Source organism: Leuciscus leuciscus (genome assembly GCF_965113295.1).
Source record: "Leuciscus leuciscus genome assembly, chromosome: 1".
Classification (NCBI taxonomy): Eukaryota; Metazoa; Chordata; class Actinopteri; order Cypriniformes; family Leuciscidae; genus Leuciscus; species Leuciscus leuciscus.
This window is the reverse complement of record NC_138725.1, coordinates 60,441,137-60,460,652: the sequence shown is the minus strand read 5'-3', so window position 1 is coordinate 60,460,652 and position 19,516 is coordinate 60,441,137. Positions and strand designations below refer to the sequence as shown.

Genomic DNA, 19,516 nt, shown 5'->3' with positions numbered 1-19,516 from the left:
GTTAGTACACGCAAGCATCAGAACATGCAGTATTTCTTTCTGCTGACTTTAAGTTATTTTGCTTAAGTTTATGTCCTGTTGGTTATGGATTGCTCAGTAGTATAATAAACTACTTTAGCAAAAACAACAACATGAAAAAAGCACCAAAGAAAAGTAGCAGACATTTCTGATATTTTCTTTAATCTTTCCTTTTAGTAAAAACAACTGTAACAGGTGCAAGCTGTGCTTCATTCAAGTCCATTGGGCAGTCAGGGACGAGTCAAGATCACTTCTGACAAACATAAGGTCGACCACTTAACATGCTTTATTTCAGCATTCAAAATAATTAAAAACATCTCAAATTATTATACATATACAAAATAGGTACAGATCTTCTTTTTTTTTAACCCCCTATGGTGTGCTTCTCTCATAATTTTAGGACTTTTCTATTTGATTGCCTGTTTTATGCTTTAAAAAACCCTGGTTGAAAACAAAACAAATCCTGATTACAGAAGGGTGGGAAGGAAGTGGGGATATAGCTGGAAGCAACTGGACAACATTTGGGGGGATATTTTGTAAAGAAACCAAAAGACAACAACCAAAAAGTGTCAAAAGGTGTTTGGAACATAAAAACAGACTCCACCTGCTTATTCTGCACTTGAAAAGACTGCATCACAGCTACAGTACTGCTTCTTAACAAAAGCTCTGCTGTCTGGCTCTTAGCTTGCACTTGAGAAAGAGAGGCGTCTGTTACAACTGGGCAGCAAGACACTGGGGTTTCTTTAGCACCAAAGGCCCTGTGAGCAAAAGCGACTAACAATACATCACTTTTAAAGCTTTCAGGACCTCATGAGGAAATAGCACCTTTACAGCTGTCAATTGATCTTTTAACCATACTTCTGCCAAGTAAAATCCTGACCTGGTGTTGGTCAACTGGGAATTGCAGGTTTCTTTTTTGAGGTAGCCATAAGACATCAAAACAAAGTTAAACCCCTGTCTCTACTAGAAGTACTTTGTGTGACTCTTGAGAGGAACGTTGGCATTGGGCACCCGGTGGTCCTAATGGGTACAACACAAAGACACTTAAATGTCATTTTACAGATTTATTTAACACCTGAACATGGTACAAAGCATTTGGTTTCGCTCTTTCATTGTCCTTCCTCAGTGGTGGAAAAAAAGTCACTGCGATGTGTCTTCAAAACTCCAGGGGGATTTTACTCTTTATAAGTATATATTATTTTCTTGTTGCGAGTGAAACAAATGAATCTTCTAAAGTATCCTCAGTGTGGCTGGTGACAAAATAGTGGTCCAAAAAAAGCCTGGTAACACACAACCACTGTCTTCTGAAGCACAGGTCTAAGCAAGTGGACCATTTGGACAGCCAAATTGAATTCTAGGGTTTGGTTTTAATGCATAGAAAAGATTTTAGAGAGATGATTGCTAGAAAAAAAAAAACACACACGCGTTCAAACAATCTCAAGTCCAGATATCTTTTTTACAAGAAGCAGACTGGGCCAACTTCAATGCCAAATTCCTGATTAGGTGCACCAACGTCCATAGGGGCGATGTCAATAATAGGCAGACGGGATGTTTTCGTTGTTTTGTAGTCAATGACTGTCTTGCCCCATGCACCGGTGTGCGACTGGAGAGATGGAAAAAGCAAAAAAGGGATAGAATTAGAACCTTTGCCAAACCATTCTTTATGTTGCTATAATAATAAACATTTATGTCGCTAAATTAATGTAAAGTTCATTCAGATAAAAGCTACTGCTAAATTAATATATGTTAATGTAATCACATTGAAACAATGCTTTTATATTAATTGTCATTTTAATAAACTATCTTGTATTAGCTCTCATATTCAAGTAAACAGAACTGTTGTGATATTGATATGACTGCGATAGTCACATAAGGAAATGATCTAGAAATTAGAACTCACCGTGCAACCATCCTCAGTGACACTGTATGTGAAGCGGCTGTTGCCCTCTGCTCTGATCTCAATCTCGTTGGAGCCCTGCAGAAGAAGAGCCTTCTTCAGGTTGCCAGAAGCCTGGTCCATGTATGCAATGCTGTTCTTGCAGTGGTATGTAATATTCTGGGAGGCCTCAGTAGACATGAGGCGCAGGAAGGTGAGCTGAATGTTGACATCCTCAATCTTGGAGCCCTGGCTGCCGTACTCAAACTGTAGGTTTGCACAAGAAAGTACAAGAAAATGAGCAAATATAATAAACAGACACATGAAAAAAAAAAAATCAGTCATACTTTTTGGCCTAGTTGACATTCTCACCTGGAATCCATCGGTCATGGCCTCTCCGAACCAGACGTGTTTCTTCTCCTTGATGTTCTTGCTTGTGTACCAGTTCTTCTTGGGAATGGAGTACTCAGTTGGGTAGACACAGGTCTCGCCAGTTTCCATGTTGCAGTAAACCTTGATGGCATCCTGGTTGCAGCCCTGGTCAGGGTCAATCCAGTACTCACCTGTGTTTTGTTTTTGAGGAATGAGAGGATTCAAGTAAGCATGACAATGTAGTATGATGTCTGTAGAATTCAGGAATTTAGAATTGAGCAATTGAGAAACGTACCGCTCTTCCAGTCTGGGTGGCACATCTTCAGGTCACGGCAAGTGCGTGCAGGGTTCTTCTTGGTGCCATCTGGGCTCATGATGCTTTCAATCTGCTGGCTCAGGGACTTGAGGGTGGTGTCAACCTCCAGATCACGGTCGCGCATCACATTGGCATCGTCGGCACGGAAGTGGCGGAAGGGATCAGGGGCCTTCTCCTGTGGCTGGGCTATGAAGCCGATGTCAAATCCACCACCAGAGGGTCCAGGAGGTCCAGGGGGTCCGGGAGATCCAGGAGATCCCTATATCAGAGAGTAAACCAAATATGGCGAGGTTAAAGTATATGTTTGATTTACTGGGTGCATAGTCATGTAGAAAAAGAAAGAATCACCCACAGCTGGTCCAATTTCTCCATTGCGACCACGGGGTCCAGGAGGTCCAATGGGTCCAGGAAGTCCGCTCATACCATCCTTACCAGCAGCTCCAGAAGATCCAGCAGGGCCCTATTAATACAAAAACAGAAAACATCCAAATCCACTCAGAATGAACTCCAAAACACTGTGTATATAATGTAACTACTTGATCAAATCAGAGAAAGAATGGTATATTATATTATAGATTATATATTTTATAATAATACTTACTCTAGGTCCAGCGGGTCCAGAAGCTCCAGCAGGTCCAGGCTCTCCAGAAGGTCCCTAGTGACAAGAAAAAAATAAATGAAAATTATTATTTTTTCAAGCTGTGGATATTACATTTGAGATTTAAACTGTATGTTCCATAAGCTAAACAGAGTCACTTACAGGTGGTCCTGGGGGTCCCTGCATTCCAGTAAATCCTCTGTGTCCCTTCATGCCTCTCTCACCAGCCTCACCAGCCTCACCCTTGTCTCCACGAGCTCCAGCGGGTCCCTGAATAAAGACATTACACCTCAGACAGCAGTATTGTGTATACCACAGACAGAGCTACACGCAGAGTCTGGTTTGGAAATTCTTTTGTGGTTTGAGTCTTTGACTCAGGACTTACAGCGGGTCCACGGGGACCAGCAGGGCCAGCAGCACCGGCAGGACCAGCAGGGCCCTAAGAAGGAAAACAATTATTTGTCAGTTTTACAACTAACAACTATAAAACTAATCTACTCCCAAACTTTTTAAGCCATCACCAGTTCAATTCCTTTTTGGAGATGGGACACTTACAGACTCTCCGCGATCACCAGTCTTTCCAGCAGGGCCAATGGGTCCAGGAGCACCAGGAGGTCCAGGAGCACCGGGAGTGCCAGCAGGACCAGTCTCACCACGGTCACCCTATGTCATGAGCAGAAGAACAGAATTTTTTAAGGGACATCTCCACAGTCACACAAACTAATGTGGGATAACGAGGTTTGACTACTGAATGTGTTGCAATTTGGGAAACCATTAAGTCTGAAGCTCACCTTAGGGCCAGCAGCACCATCACGTCCAGCAGAACCCTCATTACCTGGAGTACCCTAATGTAAAGCAAAGCACATAGGTGTCAACAAGGCAGGACTCTATAGTTTCAGGTTATGTCAATGAAATACAACAGGTATTGGTGTATATGTGTGCATCCTTACCTCACGACCAGGCTCGCCAGAAGGTCCAGCCAATCCAGGGGGTCCCATGGGTCCTGGAGGTCCACGTTCACCAGAAGGACCAGAAGGTCCCTGTTTGCCAGGCTCTCCCTAGATGGAATGATGAAGAGAAGTATGATGAATGCTTTACCATGATTGATGCTTAAGAAACCAACTTTCCAACCAGACAAACTCTTGAAAGTAGATACTGGCTGAATAAAACAAGTTAATGACTGTATGGCAGTAGATGAGCCATCAAAGAGTGTAAAACAAGGAAACCAGAATACTCACAGATGGGCCGCCGAGACCAGGGAAACCACGCTCGCCTCTTTGTCCAGGGAGACCAACAATACCACGCTGACCAGCAATACCAGCAGGTCCAGGTGTACCAGCAGGGCCCTGCAAGAAAAGAAGAAGGGATATAAAAATAGGAAGTTCATCAAAGGCAGATTCATGTCTTTATTTAACTGTGTTCTGTGTTCTTACAGCTAGAAATCATGTATACATATATACTAATTTATACTTGCATGGAGATCAAGAAGGAAGACAGAGGAGGAATCTTATTACCCTCTAGCAAAGATTGTACTAGGCCAAACAATTGTGATTGTTGTTTAATTGTTTAATTCTTTCAAACCATAAGTAACTCAGACCATCCTGTCTTTCATTCTGGGAATGACTTGTGAGAGAAGAAACTGAGAGGCCAGTAAGAAGTAATCTCCTTGATACAGAGTTTACAGGCCTTTACTCAAAAAGATTTGATGTGGGGAAACATTTTGTGGTCAGATGAGACCAGGATAGCATTTTAAGTGCTCAAATAAATATACCGGTATGTTGTGCACATACAACACGGCCAAAAAAATTGAGGATTTGAGAGAAGAGAACTGGTTAAGTCATCTGAATAATTTTGCAAGGCACTGTAACTGATTTTATATTCATAGTTTGCTTACAGTCATGTATTTAGCAAGGCCACAAGGTAAGGCAATAATGATATCGATCGCCATGAAAGACTTACAGTGGGACCCTCAGCTCCGGGATTTCCTTTCTCACCAGGGGCACCAGGTGGTCCAGCAGAACCAACCTCACCAGTGCGCCCAGCAGGTCCAGTCTCACCACGGTTACCTTTCTGGCCCTCCTTACCACCGGGTCCAGGAGCTCCTGGGGGTCCAGAGTTTCCCTAAGAAAAACAAGAAGCAATTAGAGAACCGTTGTTAATCATGGAAGAGAATCACAATTACCACTTTGATGTACAAATTACTACTATCAAAATCTTGTCGTGAAGGTTCTTACAGCAGGGCCGGGAGGTCCAACTCTACCAGCAGCACCAGGGAAGCCAGTAGCACCCTTAACAAAAAAGTAAAAATGAATTAGTCTAATTGTGATATGTAATTTCCAAGTGTCTTTAAAAGCATAACATACTGTAATTTTTAGTTGTGCCAAGTACTGACACATCACCCAAGAATATGAAATTATGGAAGTCATACTCACAGGGGGACCAGCAGCACCACGGGCACCCTTGGGTCCAGTAGAACCAACAGGACCCTGTATGGCACAAATCAATTTGATTAAAAATTTGGATGACATAACATTTGTAAAGACAACCATGACTATTACATGGATCAAACTTTATAGACCCAAAGGACCATATGTCTGTTTTGGATGAGGAGATGATCTAAGAAGGTCACACCTGAGGTCCGGGGGCGCCAGTTGCTCCAGAAGGTCCTGGAGGACCATGATCACCCTTAGCACCATTGTCTCCAGCCTCTCCCTTAGCACCAGGCAGACCATCGGCACCCTGTTGGAGAGAAATTAGACGTTTGAACTAAGAACTGGCCTGTAATTGTTAAAACACTTTATAAGTGTATATAGATACTAGAGTTTGTTACTCACAGGAGGTCCAGCAAATCCAGCGGGTCCTGAGGCACCAGTCTCTCCACGCTCACCCTATTTGTAATTGTAAAACAGGTGATGTCATCAGATCATTTTAGTAAAAGAACGTCAATGTTTCTGCAAATGATCAATGTTGTGTAGTATATCTGTGCATCAAGGATTGTGCTTACAGGTGGTCCACGGGCACCACTGGGTCCAACAAGTCCAGCTGCACCAGTCTCTCCCTATGTTAAAATACAAATGATAGAACCATAGTTGAATATGCCCTTCAACTTTGTAAGATTTATCATCAGTGATTATGGATATATGGAATCTAGCGCAAAAGACACTCACTTTGTCACCAGGAGCTCCAGCAGGTCCAGGAGGTCCAATTGGTCCGGTCATACCACGAATGCCATCTTTACCACCGGCACCATCAGTACCCTTGGCACCTTGGTCACCCTGGGATAAGAGTTTGTTATCAATTTTGAGAATTTGTGCCATTCGATTCATTTTCTCACTTGAATTGCTATGAATTAGTATTGAGTTTCTTGTCAGGAACAGCTCTGACAGAAGTTGAAAGATGTGCATCATTAGTACTCACTCTGTCACCCTTAAGACCTGGCAGACCAGCAGAGCCACGTTCGCCAGGCATTCCTTGAAGTCCGGGAGGACCCTGAGCGCCAGGTGCTCCTGAGGAACCAGCATCACCCTAAGAAAGCAAGAAAAAATTCATCTTAACGTTGATACATTTGGCAATTTGATATCCTACTCTGCAGGGATTTGACTAGTATTTTGGGACATCCTCTGGATTTCGCCTAGCCATTCACAGTAAATGTGTGGTATCACCTCAACAAAGTGTGTCAGGACAGGTGAGACTCACCTTGGCACCATCGTTGCCAGCTGAACCAGGAGAACCACGAGCACCAGCAGGACCAGCAGGGCCAGGGGCACCACGCTCACCAGGGAATCCTCTGTCACCCTGGGTAAAAAGTAAATAGAGGAACCATCAGTTCTTGTCCATCTCACAAATCTAGAACTAGAATTAGAATTATGGGCAATGTGCCATTTGTTGATCATGCTGTAGATACTCACTCTGGATCCAGAAGGTCCAGGGGCTCCAGCCTCTCCAGGAGCACCCTGTAATAGGCCAAAGAAGGCAAATCAATATTGTGTCGCATGGCCTTTCATTTCTAATGAGGGTTTCCAAGAGACTTAATTGCTGTTGCTCAAAGAAAGTGCATGTTTATGCATAGGACCCTGGCAAGCAATTCTGAACTTTCATTAATCCCCTCTAATCATTTTAGATCTTTGGTTCACATCACACAGCTCCATAACTTACCTGCTCACCAGACTTGCCAGGCTCACCAGTAGCACCCATAGGTCCAGGCAGACCCTGTCATTTAGATGCACAAAAAAAAGATCAGCATATTGATGCCAATGTCTATAACAAAATATTGTGTATGGAGTGGATGGGATGGGTTAGATGAGTTGGCACACTCACCTGGAATCCGGGAGAACCAGCAGGTCCCTGTTCACCTCTCTCACCAGAAGGCCCCTATTCATGAAAACAATATCAAGAGACACAGTGGTTCATTAAAGTAGTTATACCTCACAACTGCAGAAGGAAATATAATATCTTGTTAGATTTTGTATGCATAAAGAAAAGACGGAGGATCTTCAGACTTAAATTTTGTTAAGCCTATCTGTACACTCTATTTTTCCAATAATAATAAAAAAAGTAATAATAAAAAAAGTAGTTATACCTCATTGTTATTGTAAGTATTATTGTAAAGTAGTAGGTGTAAGAACAATATAAGTTGAAGCTATATATTTTAATGTTATATTTATAGCCATTATATGAATATTTGAGACAGTTTGTATAATGTATTAGCAGGACCACTGTTTTAAAAGAGGCTGAAATAATGTTAAATGACAGGTTGTATTATGGGATACTGAAGTGCTACTCACAGAAGGTCCAGGAGCACCAGGGGCACCAACATCACCGTCCTTACCGGGAGCGCCCTATAGTTAAAGATAAAACACAATAGAATAAGGCCCAGACTAAGACGCTATGTACCAAAAATGGTAAAAGATAACTGTGGTGTGTAAAACAAAAGCACAGATACTTACAGTGGCACCAACAGCACCCATCACACCTCTCTCACCAGGTTTACCACCCTCACCCTGCACAGGGGCAAAAATAAACATCACTCTTAAAAAGTTTTTTGTAACAAACGCACTCTGAACCAGAACTCAAAAGTTTCTTAGACATAAAATATAAGCTATCAAGGTGTGACTGTCTGCATTTTGGCTATGCAGTGAGAATACTCACATTTTATAGTGTTGTTTGTTTCAAACTGAAAGAGTCAAGAGAGTTTAGTGCACTCACAGCAGCACCCTTAGGTCCAGGGAATCCCATGACACCAGGCTGTCCTCTGGCTCCAATGGGGCCAGGTGGTCCAGGGCGGCCATCTTGTCCAGCATTACCCTATTAAATATAAAACAAAAAGACGTGAGCTTTGATCCTTTTCTACAGATATCTGGGTATGACATGGCATGTATGAATGAATGGCAACACCTTTCAATAAGGTTTCATTAGTTAACATTAGTTAATTACTTACAAGGCTTACGTCTAGTCTCAGACTAAAATGCATGTTTGAGTTGAGTTTTAAAGCAACTTGCACTGACGTGTCTTAAAATATCATGATGTCTAAAAAAATTCACAAAATTCATTCAAATTAAATGTCTCTAGATTCACACCAGAAATGTTTTTTCTAAAGCACGTTTATAAAAGCTACTTTAATATCCTAATTGAACTACAGTCTAATACTGGCTTAATCTAAGCCCTGTCTGTGAAACCAGGCCAATGGTATGACTGATTTAAGTCAATTTTTTTAAACCTATTTTTCTTGAAATGTTCTGGAATAAACAATCTAAGGTGTCAAAAGCAGTTTTAGGCTTGATATTGTTGGATTTCAAACACTGGATCCAACCAGTAGTATACTAGACCACTTTAGCATGCATTTGGGTTATCTGTTATAGTGTAGTGGGTTTGTTGTGATATTATGGAGAATTGTGTGGGCACTCACAGATGGTCCGGTCTTTCCATCAGGTCCAGGGCTGCCAGGGCTACCAGTCATACCCTGTAATTGGCACGAAGAGAGAGGGGGTCAAACACTGACATACTAATACACAATCAATCCCACCAATAACATATATATCATTCCTGTGGATGCCAATTTTCTCACCTTGGATCCTGGCATACCAGGTTCACCATTGCGGCCAGGCTCACCAGTGGCACCCTTAGGTCCAACAACTCCAGGGCCTCCACGCTCACCGGGGGCACCCTGTAACAGAGATCAGAAAGAGTTGCACCATTTACCACTGATGAAATTTGATATATAAATATGATAATATCCTAAACAGATTTTCTGCCTATTTTCTGTTTAGTTGCTAACTAAAAGGGATGTTAAATATTATGAAACATTTTGTATCTTTTGTAGACCCACCTTAGGACCTGCAGATCCATCAGCACCAGGGAAACCACGAGCACCAGGAGCACCCTGCACAAAGAGGTGTGTAATTGTTAAGGTCTAGGCCGCTTTTAAGGTTCTTACTGATCATTTCGATTATCTGGAGAGGTTTAAGTGTGGGTACATACACGTTCACCAGTGGGTCCACGACCACCAATAGCACCGGGCTCACCACGGGCTCCTCTCTTGCCTTCCTCACCAGGTGGGCCAGGGGGACCCTGAACTCCTTGGGCACCCTGGGTAAGCACACAAGAAAAAGGAAGATGGTTAGAAATGAAACAGACAGTCAGATTAGAAATCAATTATTGTAAAATACTTGTTTTTTAGTCCTAAGGCACGGTTTTTACAAAGCTGTGGAATGTTTCAACTAAATTAGCATGATATGGAGTTTTAGAAACAATGAAGTGTGTGACAATAAATGAATAAATGAAGTTTATACTTACAGCCTCTCCCTTAGCACCAGCCTCTCCTTTGGAACCAGGGGCACCGGCCTCACCCTGTAAAATGTAAAAAGTAATTGTGTGAAATAATTCACATTTTGTTTGAAAAAATGTGGCTGATGATCTGAGAAGAAATGGACACTTACGGTGTTACCCTTAGGGCCAGGGGAACCAGAAGCTCCAGCAGGTCCGGGAGGACCGCGAGGTCCAGGGAAACCAGGAGCACCAGCAATACCAGGAGTGCCCTGCAGGTGGCAGCAGAGAGTAACAAAGATATGCCGTTAATTTACTAACACCAAAGTTCTAATCCAGGAAGAGGAAATATGTTGGCCTAAAGAAGAACTTTTATCAAAAAGAGCATTTGATTAAACTGATACTTACAGTAGCACCCTTGGGACCAGCGGCACCATCAGCTCCATTGTTACCCTACAGTAGAAGGAAAGCAAAATGGACAAGGTGGTCAGGACTGAACTGCACAAATAATTGAAATTTAAAAATGAAAAAAAAAATATATATATATATATTTGGTGTTTGAAATGATTTACTCACAGCGGGTCCTGCAGGACCAGCAGGTCCAGGGTTACCAGCCTCACCCCGGGCTCCCTGGGGTCCCTCTGCACCACGAGATCCCTGAGCACCAACCTCTCCCTGGAGAAAGCAAAGAGCAAGAGTGAGATTGGTCAACATTACACTTATGCAGAGTTACACGGGGCATCTCAATTCTCACTGTAAATGAAGAATTGTGTTTATAGTCCATAAAAAAAACCTTAAGATGATCAATATCTCTATGACGCTAGAAAATAAGTTTGTATGTCATCTCAAGTTTCAGATAGATGACTTTCTATTAATTTATCTATTGTGGATGATTCAAGCTCCAAACAAATAATAAGCTCAAATAAATAAGCTTTGACCTACTAACACATTTCCAAAGATCAACTCTTCATTCATTGTTGGCCTACATAATCGAGATGATCGACAGAGTTATCGAGAACACCGACATCTGGCTCTATTGGCCCACCTTGTGGCGCTCTAGCTATTTGTTTGGTTTGATATGGAGTTTGAATTTGTGTAATCATGTGAACAAATGAGAGTTTTTTTTACCTTAGCTCCAGGGCCACCAGGGAATCCTGGGGGACCAGCAGGGCCAGTTGGGCCCTAAAAATAGAAAAAGAAAAGACATTATATTAAATGTTTTTTTGACTCATCATAATTTTTCTGATTAATTCAGATCTGGTGTCTTTACAAAAAATAATCTGAATCTAAATTTTTAATCTAAAAATAAGATAAAAAAGGCTACTTACAGGAGGACCAGCAGCTCCAGCAGCACCATCATTACCACGAGCACCCTGAAAAATGTAGAAAATTGAGAATTCATTCATTATTTATATATTCAAAGTGTAATCTGTGCACTGGAGAGGACAGGATTTAGATAAAGGATTTATAAAAACTCTGTTTTATGTTTGAAGGATTATCTCAACACATATAAAATTATCCTTTGAAAATGTGGTTAAGCTGTGAAATGCTTGTTGGTTACATCACAATAACAAAGTACAGATCACTTCAGGGTTATAAGGTTATAAGGGTTACTTACAGCAGAGCCAGGAGGACCAGCACGGCCTCTCTCGCCAGGCAGACCACGAGGACCCTGGAAAACAGAGCTACATTAGAAAGGACTGCAAATGTGGATGTTGAATCTGAGAGAAATAAATTAGCAAAATAGCATGAAAGTCATGCTTAAATATGCAAATCGATTGTGAATAGATGATCCTTACCATAGCACCAGGAGTCCCGTTCTCACCAGAGGAACCGGCCTCACCCTAATGAGCAAAGCAGGCTGTTAAGTGGTCTGCTTACTGTGAAATTTAGGTTTAAAGTGTAATACTGATTTTAAATTCTGATTTCACCTTAGGTCCAGCAGGGCCAGAATCTCCCTTAGCTCCATCTAGACCGCTGAATCCCTGAGGTACAGAGGATGCACGTAAAGATTTAATTCATGTAAACATAGGTTGATAGTCATCAAACGAGAGGAACCACTTCCTAGAGCTAGAGCACTCACTCTGTGTCCCTTGATGCCTGGAAGTCCAGGGGTTCCGGGGAATCCACGAGCACCCTAGGGAGAAAGAGAAAGGCAGAAGGATTTTACACCCTTTTCTCCTTTTGTGGGTCAAACACCATAATGCTAATAACTAAAAGAATGCAATTATAATTAAAGTGTTTTCATTCGGAAATCCTGTGAATAGCAACACTGACCTGTGCGCCAGGGGCTCCGCGCTCACCAGGGCGACCGGGTTTGCCAGACTCACCCTACATAGTCAGAGAAAAACAGATGAGAAAAGGAGAAAGAAGCTGAATCACTGGTTAAACCCTAGAATGAATTATGAGAAATGTTTGCTATTTCACTGTCACTGTTTCCTAATGTTTCTTTATCCGTTTCTCTATGATGTTGATAAATGTAATGCTCGGCTCCCCTAAGTCTTAGATGAACAATATGCTGTACTATAACAGAACTGCACTGCATTTTTGAAGTAAAAAAAAAAAGAAAAGGTTCTTCTTACATCATCTTAAACCAAAATCTAAAAATGATGTGGATTACTTACATCCTCTCCGTTCTTTCCAGGGGGACCAGCAGCACCACGGGGACCCATTGAACCCTAAAGCAGGAAAGCAGCAGAAAAAAAATCTAAGTTAGGAAAAACATTTGTGTCCATGTGAGTGTATTTTTATGTTTCACATTGTGGCGGCATGAGTGAGTCACACTTTGGCAGAGTGAATTATCCAGATGAAAAAAGTGAAATATTGACTAAAATGACTTTTTGCTGGCCAGTTAGAGACCTCTGTCATACAAATAAACAGGCTGGATGTCATGCATCCACTCAGTAGAAAAGCAATCTAGGTGCCCGAGGTCAAGATTCATGAACACTGTACCATTTTGACCAACTGGAGTCACATATCGAGGTAGGTGAGAGTACTATTAATGTGGGTGAATGTAAATGGGTAAAGTGATTGACCTCAGATATTTGCTTAGTGTTTGATTGGATAGATGTACAAATTATTTGTTTAAATACTCACAGGAGAACCAGCCTCGCCAGGCTCACCAGGGGGACCAGTAAATCCTTGGGGTCCCTGTAGAGGAGGACAAAGGGCACAAATTACAAAAAGCACAAGCCTGAGGAACACTGTTACATGATAGGAGCGAGATTACATCCTAAAATAAGCATTGGGGAAAAAGGTTGTAGCTCATTTAGACTTCCTGGGTGGATCTAATTAAAATTAAATGTATTCTGATTTTCCCTGGTACGAAATTGCTGTAATCAAACTAATTTCACAAAGATTAAATTGAAAATGACAACAAATAAAAATGCACGGTGCATATTTATATTTATCTATTCATTTAAATATGACTTCCAATATGGAACAGTTTAAAACATATTATATGTCAGGATGACAAGACTTTTAACAATTGTACTCACAGAAGCTCCAGGAGGCCCAGGGGGTCCACGAGGGCCCATAGGTCCCTGCAAAAAAAGAGAAAAAGGAGATACAGTCAGTAAACCTGAAAAAGTAACAATTGGTGAACATATTGTTCAAGGGATATTTTGTTTGAAGCTACATGCTACACATGCCTTTTCTTGGCCTACAGTGAGTTATGTTTAGATCAAGAATATACTAAGCATGTGTTTGTAATGCAGCAGCTGATTTGATGCTGTCTGTTAATAAAAAGATGAATGGTGATTATATAGAGAGATAAATAAGTGGACATGCATATTGTACATTTATTGAAGAGGTATTTGCATCACTGAGGGGTTTGTAGGATGCATGCATGTTTAGGAATATGTGTCGGTTAACATGTGTGCATTTTTACCATGGGGCCTGGGACGGCCATTCCTCCTCCGGATTTCTCATCAAAGCCACCAGACATCTGAGGAGAAAAGTTCTGTGGAGGGACAAGGAGAAAAAGCAAAGACCTTGTCAGTAATTTAGACCGGGTCCATTTAGTTCTTACAAAGGATGAGATCAGAGACCCTTAAAAGGGATCTGTGCTCATCTCAGCACAGGACAGGATGAAACGTAGCTGAATGTATCTAGCAAGCTCATGTTCAGGGGTTTATCTTAAACTTAATCCAAAGCTTTGAATGCCTGTGTGCAACTGTAGCTACTGCCCCGAGGGTGCTGTCCACTTTAATGGTGCTGAAACCTGTCAGCCCTGTGACCTAAAGGTATTTTAAATATGATCTGATTTCAGATTCTGGCCTAGGCAAACTCTGGAAGTTTTGTACCTGGCCTGGAGGTACATTTAAGTCACACCTTTTACAGGTTGGAGAAATTTAGTATTTTCCCACTTTAGGATAAGATACTTACTCCACCAAGGCCAGGAGGTCCAGGGGGGCCTGGGGGCCCAGGAAGGCCAGGCTGTCCAGGGATTCCATCATTGCCAGCAGGCCCGGCAGGACCCTGTTAAAGATCAAGAGAAGGGAAAATTAGGATTTAAGGGGATGAGGCAGGTGCTACACTATGGTACAGAAAGGTTTGTAGACTGAGTCCAGCTCACATTAAAGCCCTTACAATTCAAAATGATGCACCACATCAATAGATCAGTCCTTTTTACTTGGTAGAGGTATAATTAGTGGAAAGTGGTGGGCTGATATATAATTCGGTTGTCTTTTTACATTAAATATATATATAGACCAAATCATCTTTCTGTGCCTCATCACAAGAGCAGCTAAAACACCACAAATACCATATAATAAGACAAACTAAACCATCTGCATGGGCTTATAGCGTAATTCTGTAAAGCATATCATTAGTGCTGCTGGTACTTTCTGTGTATGAGTACTTATAATATATATATAGTTACAAAACTTATATATATATATATCATGCATAACAAACCATGCATAACCTTGCTAACAAACACTTGAACAACTCAAATCAAAATCTCAAATAAATTAGATTTAAACTTGTTTTAGATAAAATCCAATGTCAGTCTGATAAGCTATAAAATAGAATTTATAACTATGAGAAATGTAACATTTAGCATATAGTTATATAACACATACATACAGTATATATATATATATATATATATATATATATATATATATATATAATTTTTAAGCATAATATATATTTTAAGCATAATATAAAATATTATTTATATAGATGTTAGGGATAAAATCTTTTTTGTGCAGTGACAGCTGATTTAGAATAACATGTTTTTTGGTCTTCAAGAACTTAAAAGATGTTCATCAAGTAAACAAAACCCTTGATGAGGCAATAAATGGATGCATAAAAAGAGAGAAATATAAACCTACCCTGTCACCCTTCTCACCGGGAGAACCTCTAGGTCCCTAAGAGAGAGTGATGAACACAAAGGATTTTGTAAGGATTTGTTTTCCCAGATAAATAAACATAACAACTTTTAATTAACTAGTTTTAAATGAGTTCAAAAGATGCCTTGAGCATGCTGTCCTTATTGCAATATACTGGACATTTCCCAAGATTCCTCTATGAAGCAATGAACTGACAACTTATTTGAGGCAATATAAGCTGATAAAAGTAAAGCAACATTTACCTCAACACTGGGTTCCTGGAAATCTATACAATTGAGGGAAAAAAGAAAAGAAAAATTAAAATCATATAAAAACAGAAATGAATTAGATGCCTCTTATCAATTATAATCAACAATCAGCCTAACAAATGAGTCTCTGGTTTCCCCCAATTAGATTTTAGGCTTTGAGCCTCGATTTAGGCCTACTAGACCAAAAACCAAGCAACAAATTAATCCAGTGAATAACCATAAGGCTTGAAGCTTGAAGGTCATATTTAAAAATCCAAGGGAGTGAATGTTGTGGATCCATAAGAATTTTCCCAGACATTTTTAATGGGGGATGTGGTGGGGTTGTTCTGTTTGCCCAAGGTAAGGGGGAAACCCCCCCGATGCGTGAGAATCAAGGCGTCGTACCGTCGTCTGGGCAGACGGGGCAGCACTCGTCGTGGGGAATCACTGGGTTGGGGCAGTCGGTTGTGTCCTCGCAGATCACCTCGTCGCACATAACGGTGCCGCTGTCGCACACGCAGATTTGGCATGGCTCTGGTTTCCAGACGTCCCTGTCATTGTAGACCTGGCCGTCCAATGTGCAGCTGCCACTTGTGCCTATAACGAGTAAAAGAGTTGCATGAGTGTAAAAGTGTAAAATGTAAACGTTTGCAAGTTGACTATGTCGTAGGATTTATATTAAATATTCAGGTCGGTGTCATCCACGTGAGCCTAAATCAGTGACGGAAGGTGGGAAATGCTGATAATGTACTTTAAGTCATAACCTCCAGATCTCTAAACTTAGATATAAGGGAAATGTGAAGGATTTGGTATTATATCAACTGAAAGTAGGCCATCTCTTTAGCATTTTGCTTTGGAAACCTTTCCCGTAGACGTGCATTGGAAAAGAATAGCGGATGTTAACGCACACCTTTACTTTTGCTTGAAAATGTTTGGTTTGAAGATGACCCCTAGGTGGCGTAGTGCCGTTAGGCCCAGGTTCCATTATTCAGTGGGAAAAGCTTGAGGAAAAATTTCCACGTCTGCTGAAGCTCACCGTCCATCATGAAGTAATTGAAAACTGTCGGCTTGGCAAAGGCTAACGTTTTCCTTCAGTGGAAAGTATGCTGGGTCCGCATGTGTTTTCAATCACCATAACAGAGGGGGGAAAGTAAAAGGGATGGGGTGGGGGATTGTCAAAATATGATGTCATTGCACATTTAACCACCAAGTGGCGCTGGGATACTGCCTGAAAAACGTAAGCCCTTCAGATGTAAAATTATGGGTCTGGAATATTAATTAAAAGAAAAAAAAAAGAAAGAAAAAAAACATTTAAACTATTCTTCTTTCTTTATTATTGTACAGAAAATCAAGTAGTTTTGATTTAATGTACGTAGCAGACTTCACTTTCCAGTTTGGAGAGATGCTTTTCCAAGAGTGAGATCATCTCTTTTTGTTTGGGGAAAAACTTTTTGGAAAAACAAATGGATGTCGCCCATATCCAGATTATTTAGCTGGAATTGAACATTTATATTGTTACCAAGTTGCTTGGTTTTTCCCCCAACTGGCCAATTTTATCGCAATGAATTTTAATCTGAACTTTTATTTCTCTCAAAGTTTTAGGTTCCACATTTTTATCAGTTCATTTTCAAGTATTGAGCACATTATGGAATATGTGATCTTCTCTTCCCTGTCTACTTTTCTCATATAGCAGCTGTTGAGGACAACACATTGCGCGTGGAGGAGAATCTCCAAAACCTGTGCCAACTTGTCTGCAAAGGCTCACGCATGCAGAACGTGAAAAGGCCCATGGGTCTAATGCATATCCAGACTAAGCATATGTTCTTCTCCCATTCCAGAAGAAAGCATAATATATGCTAAAGGTTATAGGAAAACGCCTGCATGACTTTTCTTTTTTTTTTAGTCCTGAGAGAATAATTTATCTTGCTGTTTCCTTCTACAGCATCACAAAATAGACTCACTGCTTCACTTTTGCACCCACTAACCTCCAGCAAAGCTTGAAAAGCTGTAGAAAAGTTATACTTACGATCATCCTCGCCTTGTCCTCTTGCCAAAAGCACCGTTGCGCTTAGCAACAGCGCCAACCGAATATCCACAAAGCTGAACATGTCTAAATATTAGACATGTAGACTCTTTGAGGTGAGGGAAGTTCTTTTTTTCCTTTAGACTCCAATCATACAAGGTAGGGTCCGGTCTTCTGTGACTCCAATCCAGACCCCAGCAGAAACTCCCTACTGCCTAAACCAACTCTAGGTCCTGGCTTTTATACCCCAAACTTTCTGGGAGGTGCCGGGCGCAGCAGATAACTCAAGCATGTTCACGTTTAATAGAATAGCGTCCCTCCTTCACCGGACAGGGGGGCTGTCTTCACAACGTTTTCAGAACTAACATCTGAAGAAACCTGATCTCTTAATAAAAAGGTGAGGGTTTGCTCTCAAAACTTCTTTTTGGTGAAGCTAAGTTGTGTGCCAAGGTGACCACCTGCATTGTGGGCATATCTTGTGTTTCAATATTGAATTCTGGAAAGACCTATTGACCAAAGACTTTCTTCAGATGAGGACTTGGAGACGAGGACCACGCAATGCTTTCTGAACTAAATTTGTTATCGTTTCTTTACTAATTTGTATTCCGACGGAACAATTCTGTTTTATAGACATTAGTTCAGTTTTTTTTTCATTAGTAGATTTCTGCTGCCAAGTAGGCTATCTATCTATCTATCTATCTATCTATCTATCTATCTATCTATCTATCTATCTATCTATCTATCTATCTATCTATCTATCTATCTATCTATCTATCTATCTATCTATCTATCTATCTCAGCCTATTATTATTAAAATAGCGATTCAAAAGTTATTTATAGGCCAATTGTTTATAATTATTATTTGCCCCTGAAATGATTTGCCAAATACAGTATTTCGTTTTATTTGTTCTATGAATGTAGTTGTGTTTGGTCCATCTTTGAAATGTGCAGGCATTATATTCAGATGCTGATTCAGGATGGACACATTTTCTTATTACAGTAATAAAAGCAGAACAACAACGTTGCTTTTTTCTTTTAACTTGTCACCATGATATCTGTCATTTAGGCTTAGCCTACTCGATTTTATGATTGATAAATTCCAGGAGTTTCAACTCAATTTTCGTCATCGACAATTATATTCTACGTGGTCGAAAAGTTGTCAACTTGGCATCATTTTCGGATTCACTTACAACTTAAGGCAACGACTGAACTTTTTTTTTTTCAATTTTAGTGGGCATTTTTTTATATCTTTGTTACAGTGAAGGAAACCACATTTATAATAAGAAAGAAAGAAAGAAATATGGCCCAGACTATAATAACCGAATGTGCTCTTAAAGGTGCACATCCTTAATACGCGGCCACGCACGAGCCATAAAAAGTGATTTGGCTTGCGAGCGGCTGCATCTCTCTTCCGCAGACACGTCGCACCTCTGGAACTGACCAATCAGAGCTGACGCTCTCCCCCCCTCTCTCTCTGCATCTTCATAACAGTGTCTCATCCAAGAGTTGCGTCTGCCTCCCTATTTCGTTCAGAATAATGCAGATGAAAGGAGTCGCGAGCCTTGAGAGAAAGGGAGGGAGAGAAAGAGAGAGAGAGAGAGAGAGAGAGAGAGAGAGAGAGAGAGAGAGAGAGAGAGAAAACGCCACCTCATCGCTTTCAGGTGCACGTAGGGTCAGTCGCGAGGAAAGCACTTGTGCTACATTCACACACATGGCAAGTCAAAGCAATACGAATCATCTAGGCATTAATTGGAAGGATTGCATGTACATTTAAACTAATAAAATATCTAATAAGTGCAGACTGTCAGGGGATCTTTTTTTACTTGTATGCAGTTCAGTGTGTGAATGCATGTTCTCAATATATATGCTTAAGTGTTTAAAAGTTTATGTGCATATATTACTGAATTTGTTTATCCCTATCAACTTTTCTAAAAAAAAAATTATTCTAAACTGTAGCCTAATACAGT

The 19,516-nt window shown here is 40.8% G+C and overlaps 1 protein-coding gene across 1 annotated transcript; it reads right to left on the bottom strand.

Annotated features, from left to right (window-relative positions):
* Window positions 1-281: 281 nt before the first annotated feature.
* Window positions 282-17,769, bottom strand: col1a1a (collagen, type I, alpha 1a). The gene is made up of 51 exons (XM_082145234.1): window positions 17,553-17,769; window positions 15,932-16,123; window positions 15,542-15,564; window positions 15,282-15,317; window positions 14,329-14,421; window positions 13,832-13,903; window positions 13,440-13,484; window positions 13,039-13,092; window positions 12,567-12,620; window positions 12,220-12,273; window positions 12,026-12,079; window positions 11,874-11,927; window positions 11,742-11,786; window positions 11,561-11,614; window positions 11,271-11,315; window positions 11,071-11,124; window positions 10,519-10,617; window positions 10,351-10,395; window positions 10,116-10,214; window positions 9,973-10,026; window positions 9,658-9,765; window positions 9,506-9,559; window positions 9,245-9,343; window positions 9,086-9,139; window positions 8,386-8,484; window positions 8,127-8,180; window positions 7,965-8,018; window positions 7,498-7,551; window positions 7,336-7,389; window positions 7,089-7,133; window positions 6,877-6,975; window positions 6,598-6,705; window positions 6,348-6,455; window positions 6,185-6,238; window positions 6,015-6,068; window positions 5,812-5,919; window positions 5,613-5,666; window positions 5,415-5,468; window positions 5,140-5,301; window positions 4,419-4,526; window positions 4,131-4,238; window positions 3,972-4,025; window positions 3,736-3,843; window positions 3,566-3,619; window positions 3,343-3,450; window positions 3,184-3,237; window positions 2,935-3,042; window positions 2,562-2,841; window positions 2,267-2,457; window positions 1,919-2,161; window positions 282-1,621 (listed from the first exon to the last, which is right to left on the bottom strand). Exons 1-51 carry the CDS (start codon window positions 17,632-17,634, stop codon window positions 1,475-1,477), a joined length of 4,347 nt encoding a protein of 1,448 aa, XP_082001360.1. The 5' UTR covers window positions 17,635-17,769; the 3' UTR covers window positions 282-1,474.
* Between the last annotated feature and the right edge of the window lie 1,747 nt (window positions 17,770-19,516).